Genomic DNA, 8,990 nt, shown 5'->3' on the forward strand with positions numbered 1-8,990 from the left:
TAATAAAAAAAATAGATTACGTGTAATTCAATAAGAAAGGGCATTATGGTCATTTAATGAATTATAGTTTAGACATTGGGCATTTTGTAACAAAATGTGATACTTCAGGGGGTATTATGCACAAGATATATTTCAGTGGGGTTATTTGCAAATTCGAACATAGTTCAAGAGATTTTTTTGTACTTTATCCTTATTTTTATACTGGCAAACTAAGGGAATGGAGGACTGGAACAAGGGCACTCCTACTCAGAAAGTTTGGCAATCTACCAACTAGATCACGTGGCAATTTTTTCAACAATTATCCCATGTACATGAAATTGAAAATTGCATGTTTTAGTGATAAATTATGGAGTACTTTAACAAGTCTTATGCCACCGTAGCCGACAAAAAAATAAAAAATAAAAAATAAAAAAAAGTAAATAAATAAAGGGAGGAGGTTTGAATGTGAATGATGTATATATAAATAACCACAAGATTCCATTCATCAATAGTTAAACTTCATATTACATCAAGACTCCATTCATCAATAGTTAACCTTCATATTACATCAATTGACTTTCAGTCAAGTACAACCATGCATTATTTTCGTCAAATATTTCAGTAGCTAGCTAAGAGATGTAGTCTCTTATCTGTGGGTGGCATAACCGTAGATTGTAGCCCTTAAAACAAGTAAACATACATTCCCAAGAGCTCAAAGCTCACTTACCTTTCCTTTTTAATGGTATCAGCCCTTCAAGTATGGGAAAACTGAGGACTAGAATGGAGGAGGAAAGGAAAACCTGTCCAAACATCTCTCCCAAGTTTCTCTCAGTAATCACCCCTTTCACTCCTCCAATCAAGCACACGATGTTCAGTATGACTAATGTTGACAGGGGGACCATGAACATCAGAGCCTCTTTGAAATTGAATTCGCCTCTCTCATATTTCTCAAGATTTTCTTTGTCAAAGGCTTTGTTCGTCAACCTGAAATTAGATTTCGCTACTCCTAACCACTTCATTAGAGCATCCAGGCATCCAAATAAGCTGCCTGTAACTAATCTTATCATCCACATCCTTTGTTCATTCCACCATGTCCGAACTGTTCCACCGGTAGAGAGGACCTCAATGAAATGTTGACAAAGGGATGATAAATACACAACTGCAAACACCCCAAACCATGGGTTTGTAACCTGTAACAACAATTGAAACATGTTAAACTTAATCAGTTGTTAATTTACAATTGTGATTATAACTACGCCTAAAAATGCTTTAAGTGCAAGTTAAACTTAATTTCTTGTACAATCCCAGTTTTGGTCTACATAAAAGGATCAACATGATTCATAATTTTAATAACTAGTCCCACGGACACTACAGTAAGGGAACTTCCATTCCTTAGAACTGTAGAATAAAATCACAATAAATATATCTGAGAGGAAGTGTTCAGATTAGGGGGTACTGACTCTATTTTCTCTCTCTTTCAAAATCACCCACCTAGAAGTGAGACACAACTGCTTATTAATGTGGACTTGTATGCATGGAAGCATCAAAATGACAAATTAAACAGAAATGAACAGTTTTTGAAATTTAGCCACCGCAGATGAGTTCCCTTCCACAAGGAACTTTCATTTATTGCAGTCGAAAAACTGTACATTCCCTTGCTTAGACCAACCATGTTCGAGGCATGTTGTAACAATTTTTTTTAGGCCCTTTTAAGTTCCGGGCTTTAGTCAAATAAGGGGAAGCAATCATAGGATATAATTGTAGACGGCAATTAGGTAGCTGCAATACAATTGATACTGAAACCAACATTAATCAGAACAAACATGTGTTTTTTTTTTTTTTTTTTTTTTAGGAAAAAAAAAAAAAATCAGAACAAACATGTTTGTAATTTACAATATAATGGAATATTGTGATTTACCTTGGGGAACAAAGGAATGCCACTGAAAAGGCACAACTGAGGAACTGTGCCGTATATTAGGAGAGCAACAGAGTAAAGGGGCGAAAATGTGAAGAATCCATAGCACATGCTTTGAAGAATGGACATCCTTGACATACCATAAGTGAGAGGGCTGAACCTTGACAATCCAACTTGAAACAATCCAGAGCTCCATTTCATGAGTTGAACCACTGCATCCTTCATGTCAATAGTGGTGCAACCCAAGAAACTTGGCCTTTTCGGATAAAGGTACACAGACTCCCATCCTTTGCAATGCAGAAGGTACCCGGTGAATGTAGACTCCAACAAACTATCATAAGAGTAACCTATCTGTGATCCAAGCAACATGATCAATCTCAAGGTCATAGATACATGTAAATTTACAATGATGATTTAAGATGATGAAAAAAATTATAATAGGATCATACAATACTTGCCTCTTTACCCCATTTAGTGTTTTTCTCAAAGGTACAAGAAGCCAACCTTTTGGCTTCTTCTAAAATTACATCTGATAAAACCCCCTTCCCGTTGGTGTCTTGTTCCTCACTGCCACTTAGTGAAGCAATGAAAATTTTGGACAAACCAAAATTCTTCTCTGGTTCAAGAAGAGACTCATCTATAAAACAATATGTATAATAAGTTAGATAAATTGGTTGTGTTTGTAACATTAGTGTTCATATAACTGATCAGTTAAGTTCTTCTCCAAAACATAATCATACCCTCCTGATTAGGTCTCCCATATAATGCCTTTTTCTTCAAATAATAGCCAGTACCAGCAAACACTGGTCCTCTTAGCCCATCCATACCTTGGTACTTTGTCTGAAATTGAATTCAAGTTAGCTAGATTGGCTTTGAATTAACATAGGCATGCAAGGAATAAAATTAAGGAATTTATGAAATAAGTTTTTGTATGCACCCTGTAAGCCGATCTTGCTTGGCCATCATAGATGTCAGTCTTGCTAACATTGTAGAACATTTGAGGGTATTGTACAAAAGCCAGAGATTGAGACATGCGAGGGTCGAGATGGAAGCACATTGCTTGTCGAGCAGAGGTTGGGTCATTGCAGTACATGTCACAGTCTAATACTAGTAAGTAGGGGTTGTTGCTCATTATCCCAGAAACTCGAAGCTGCAAGAAAATTAGCAGTGCCAATACTAGTCAATTATTAGTAGACACAGATACATGGAGAGATAGAGAGAGAAGGTATATCATACCAGAGCATTGAGGGCTCCGGCCTTGAAGCGATGAGGGTGAGATGGTCTCTTTTCACGTGATAAATAGACAAGAAGAGGCATTTTGGTTTGTTCATCTTTGTTATCTCCATCTTTCCTATTGTCATGTAATACCTAGAACGGAGCAGAAGTTATGAACGATCACGAAAGAATAAATATAAAATTTTGATTCACAAAGTTTAGGCAAAGAGAATTCTATTGTCTCGCCTAATTACCCATCCCATTTTGTGAAAAATATTGAACCTTTGTATAACCTCATACGCATCTAGTTCAATAGTATAAAATTCCCATTCTAAAAGAGGAGGAGAGAGGTTCAAGTCCGAACTTGGACAAAAAAAAATGTGTGTAATTCTGTTTCTTGACAACAATAAAATAACAACAACAACAACAACAATAATAATAATAATAACCCTCATTTATAGAACTGGTGTAGTGTGGTTTCAAAAATGAGGCTCCAGAGTTTTCTAGATTATAATATACCTCAACGTGAGAAGGTCGATCGTTGACAACGAAATCGAAACCATCAATCCCACCAAAGTCACTAGCTATCTCAACAGTTTTCTTGACCATTTGGTATGTTGACTGCAAATTCGAAAACAAGAAAACATGTTTTCACATCATTATCATGAGTACAACAACAATAACAATAATCTAACATTAGCTAGGGTTTTAGTGTTTTCCGGTGTTGGTAACTTTGGTTACAACTAAACAACAAAATAATTTAGCTGCTAAAATATACTTTTTTCAAAAGCCCAGAAATGATTTACCCTTCCAACGATCTGTAAGTCATGTTACGACTTTTAATTGCAGAGTCTCGACTTTTAATGGACGAGCTTTCCACTCTCAACTTCCTGACAACCATGACTAAGGCCTTGTCGTAAAACTCTTCTGGTCGAGTTCCAACAATCACACAATCGACCAGACCTTGCTGTTCAGGATCTTTAACAGCTCTATGGAAAACCATTTATTAGCATCAAATACCGAAGTGTAAAGCACCTCACTCAACGTCTGGATTGTTTCTTCAGATGAGAGAAGATTAATCATAATTTATACCCACCACCTGTTTGATAATATGCCTCACCAAACAATCCTAATTTGTTGCTCTTTCATATTTTCCTTTGTTTTTTTTTTTTCTTTGCGTTTTTGTTGTTACTGTACTTTTATGAGTTACTACTGAACATGCTTTAAAAATATTTTTTAGTATTTAAACCAAACACGGAAGAATATACCTTTTAAAATAATATTTACCGTAACAAGGTTATTTTACGTAAAAACAATTGGAAATAGAAGAATGGTAGAAAAATAATATCGATTGTCTTTTATTATCTTTCATTCTAAACATCTCTAATTTTATATCAATAAATGATTCGAATCCAATAAGAGTTATATTCAATCCACCCAATAACTTGATAGGCCCGTAAATTATCGGGTTAAATATTTGATTTTTATTAAATATTTTTTTTTTTTTTAAAAAAAACAAAATAGGGAGGAGAGAAAATGAAGCAAATAATGATAAAATTATTTTCTGAAAATAAATAAATAAATAAATATTTTCTGAACAAAAAAAATGATAAAAATATTTTAATAATTTGTAAATATTATATATTATAACATTATACAGTATATTTAAAGTATATTATTATGGACCCGATCAACTATAGCACATATGGGATTTGTTTAACTAATGAATATTTATCATATTTAGATCGATTAATTCAAAATTTAACTATTGGCTCGAAAAGTAAAAGGGCGTGGAAAGAGACAGAAATTCAAACATACCTTGACATGTTCTTCATCTGCCCTGAATTCATCGCTCCAAAGACGACGATCATCATCACCAAGTGGTGAAAAATATGCTTCAGGACATCTAGTCTTGATTCCATATTTTCTACAAAATGGAAGCCAAGACCTAGCAAACAAACATGCTGCTCTAGCAGCATTCAGTGTCAAGGACGATCCACCGTCATCGGAAAGATACACGGCCAGCTTCTCCGATGGGTAGTCGAGTGCCATGGCCGACAAAACCGTGCTCATCACCTCCACCGTCGGCTCCTTCTTAGGGTCAGCGGTGCATATGAACACATCAACCCCCGGCAACTCGACATCGCCGGGGAGTTTTTCCGGGTGGACGGACCGAGTGACGCACCGCCACCGGAAAGCTTGTGCAAGTAACCATATCAAGCTCAAAATGATTTCGGAGGTGGTGATGAGCCCCCATGCTAGAACTGGTATGTCACCATGCAAGAGGTGTGAGGTTCTGTGGTAAAGTAAGGTTACTATAGCTATGAAGTGAAAGAGCATATGAACTCTATCAATGGTGGCACGAGATTGCTGAAATGTGCAGGTGTTAAGATTGAGTGTGGCCATTTGATCCTCCCTTGTTTCTGTGAACTCTTACAGCAAAAGCTCCTAATATATATATACATATATATTTAGTTACCTCACTCTCAGAACTGCTCATGTATGAAAAAAATTATTAAAAATTAAATACAAATTTAATATTCGAAGAATAAAGTATTCAATATGTACGTGGACTACCACATAGTAAGTATCCGGTTTTCTATCCTTTCTCACCTCTCTCTCCTCTTCTCTTATAATCTATTTGATTAAGATTCTAAATCACAGTTTTCATTATAATTTATTAAGAACAACATTTTTCAATGACTTAGAATTAATCCAGTAGACTGCAAATCAAGCTCGGATGCCACTCGATTACCTAAGATAACTATTCTTGGACTCTAATTTGTATGTTCTAGGGACTAGTACATAACAATAAAATATAGTACTTATGGATAAAAACAACAAAAAAATAACTTATTTTGATGCGATATTATAATTAATAATATATACCATGCTTTTCAAAAATCTGGCTTAATTTTTATTTATTTTTTAAAAATATATATTTCATTAAAGCAATCAACAACATTCCCTTTATTATACTTTATTTGAGTTTTCGGTTAAAAAAAAAATAATAAATACATTTCGTCTGAATTACAGATATACATCTGGGTTGATATATATTTTTCTTTTTTAATATTTGCCAACAAATCAACCAATTAACAACATTCTGTTTAGGGTAAAGTGCATTAAACCCCTTTGAACTATTTGCCAACAAATCAACCAATTAACAACATTCTGTTTAGGGTAAAGTGCATTAAACCCCTTTGAACTATTGGTCATTTGCAAGAAACCTCCCTGAACTACAAAAAACCTCCCTGAACTATGATTTTGTTGCAATTTACCCCCTTGAACTATTGGTCATTTGCAAGAAACCCCCCTGAACTATGATTTTGTTGCAATTTACCTCCCTTGAACTATGATTTTGTTGCAATTTACCCCCATGACATCAGCTTCCGGCACCGAAAATTTTGAAAGACTAGTTTACCCTTATAACATACTGCGTCGTTTTAACTTATACACTTCTTACATTTTTTTTCCTGCCAAAAGATATTTTTCACCCAATACAACCCAAAACAGAGAGCTAGAGAGAAAGAGAGAAGAGACCAAAGAAATACGAGGTCGACGGGATGGCTCGGTCTCGGATGATGGCGGCTTGTGCGCAGAGGACTCGGTCGTGATGAGAGCTCGGTTGACTCGGCCGTGAACTGTGGAGGCGGCAGCGAGCTCAAGGGGGCTCGGCGGTGAACTGTGGATGGATGTGTGCTCGAAACACGGACGACAGTGTGCTCGGCTATGGAGATAGCGGAATGGGCTGGCGAGCTTGGAATGGACGGTGGAATGGATCGGTAAGCAAGGTGAGCTGAATGACGGGCAAGGCAGTGACGGCGATGGGTTGACGCAACGGTGCAGAGAAGTGCAATATATATGGCCGACGGATCTGGCGGGTGGTGCAATGGCTATAATAGAGCTATGACAGGAGACCCACCGATCCCAACAACAAATTCCTCGGCTTCATCGTCCCTTTTAGTCAATCAATTCGCGCGGTGGGGTAAATTGCAAAAAAAGATATATAATTCAGGGAGGTTTCTTGCACATGCCCCAATAGTTCAGGGGGTTTTGTGCAACTTTTATAGTTTAGGGGATTCTTGCCCATACCTCAATAATTCAAAGGAATTTTTTGTAACTTTTATAGTTCAAGGGTTTTTTTTTGTACATACCTCAATAGTTTAGGAGGATTTAATGTACTTTACCCTGTTTATAATAATATGTTTGACTTTTAGAAAAATATATATACTCCGTGATTAATTTCCTTTGAATTTCATCACTACCGACGGTGATGGATGCTTACACATCATATAAGATCCGTCTCTTTGTCGCCCTCAGTGACGACATGCAGTGTGATTAACAAGAATAACAAGGACGAAGGACAGCGACAATCTATTATATATAGGTAAGAGTAATAAAAAAAAAGAAAAAAAAAGACCACTTTAGTCCAAGGATGCCTATAGCCTCAAAATATAAGAGCCCTCCCATTATTCTATATTTTAATAATGGGGTTTTGCACCGTTATAAAACCTAATACTTTAGGAAACATTAAAACTTTGTGGTGGGAGATGGATTTTTAATTTAAGAGGTCAAACTTATATAGTAAATCTATTTTTATAATTTTAATGAGGTTTTTTTCATAAATTTTTTAAAAATTAAAGTATAAAAAATAAAATAAAATAAATTAGTGGGAGAAAATTATAATTTTAGTGGGATCATCTCCATAAATTTTAAAAAATTTGAAGTATAAAATACAATAAAATAAAATAAAATCCAATGGGGCGAGTTGTAATTTTAGTGGGGTTATTTTCATAAATTATAAAAAAATTAAAGTATAAAATGAAAATATAAAAAATTTAGTTTTAGTGGAAGTATCTTCGTAAATTCTAAAAAAAAAGTAAGGTATAAAATAAAAATATAAAAAATTTAGTGGAGGCCCCACTGGTCCTATGTTGGATCCTTGCCTGATCAGGAAGTCTTTTTGAGAAAGGTCAACCATGGTTTGTCGTATGGACAGTTTATATTAATTTTATCCGAATCCGTTACACCATAATCGTAATGTATATCATAAAACTAACTCATGGAGATTCCGTACCTTGATTCTTATATCTCGTATAAGAACAATTTGGTGGATTTAGTTCAATGCATGGCTTTAAACAAATTTTAAGACTTTGGAATGAATTGATGCTATGGGCGTTAATTCATATGCATTACACGAGGAAAGATGCGTAGTGAAGCGTATTCTAAAAATATTCATGTTTTTGTATGAAAGCTCTATGTAAAATAAAAACACCCAATGTCGCAATATTCTTGTCGTCCTGGCCACAGCATGAAAGTGCTTGTGTGAAGGTTTTTTAGATTGCGACATTGGTGGAAGTTATTCTTCAATAGGAGGTGGTTTGGGATACGCACAAATGAATCAGCGTACTCTCCAATGCACCGGTATTTCGTGATGCGCCCTGTTGCTGAGTTGTTCTCGTGATCTCATCCCTCTCGAATACCCGGTAAAAATACACAAATATACTTCATATGTTTTCATGTAAAGTCCAGTGTGATTTATTTATTTATTTTTACAACAGTTAAGAATATTGTAGTATACGTTGAAATAACTCAAGATAGAATATCATTTTTGAAAAATAAGAAATGGCAATATATAAATTTAATAATTGAAATAGAGAGAGAATTTGCTAAAGGAAACATAGATTTATCGTAATATAATCTTTGATTAAAAAGAGAATGTTTCTAAACAGAATTGAAATAGATAGAATTTCAGAAATTTAAAATATCATCCTAGTTGTTCTTTGCTACTAATAAAAGATTTGATCCACAGATTATTATTTTTATTTTTTATTTTTTATTTCTATTTTGACATAGGGTTGAGAGTTCAAACTCAAAG

The 8,990-nt window shown here is 34.9% G+C and overlaps 1 protein-coding gene across 1 annotated transcript; it reads right to left on the reverse strand.

Annotated features, from left to right (window-relative positions):
- Positions 1 to 318: 318 nt before the first annotated feature.
- LOC132275039 (cellulose synthase-like protein G1) lies at positions 319 to 5,515 on the reverse strand. Its single transcript, XM_059776414.1, has 8 exons — positions 4,928 to 5,515; positions 3,629 to 3,730; positions 3,131 to 3,262; positions 2,832 to 3,044; positions 2,635 to 2,734; positions 2,353 to 2,531; positions 1,898 to 2,245; positions 319 to 1,169 (listed from the first exon to the last, which is right to left on the reverse strand). Exons 1-8 carry the CDS (start codon positions 5,513 to 5,515, stop codon positions 699 to 701), a joined length of 2,133 nt encoding a protein of 710 aa, XP_059632397.1. The 3' UTR covers positions 319 to 698.
- Between the last annotated feature and the right edge of the window lie 3,475 nt (positions 5,516 to 8,990).

This window comes from Cornus florida, unplaced genomic scaffold (assembly GCF_030987335.1).
Source record: "Cornus florida cultivar Cherokee Brave unplaced genomic scaffold, ASM3098733v1 CherokeeBrave_3.0.0_Hap2_Chr09, whole genome shotgun sequence".
NCBI classification, from domain to species: domain Eukaryota; kingdom Viridiplantae; phylum Streptophyta; class Magnoliopsida; order Cornales; family Cornaceae; genus Cornus; species Cornus florida.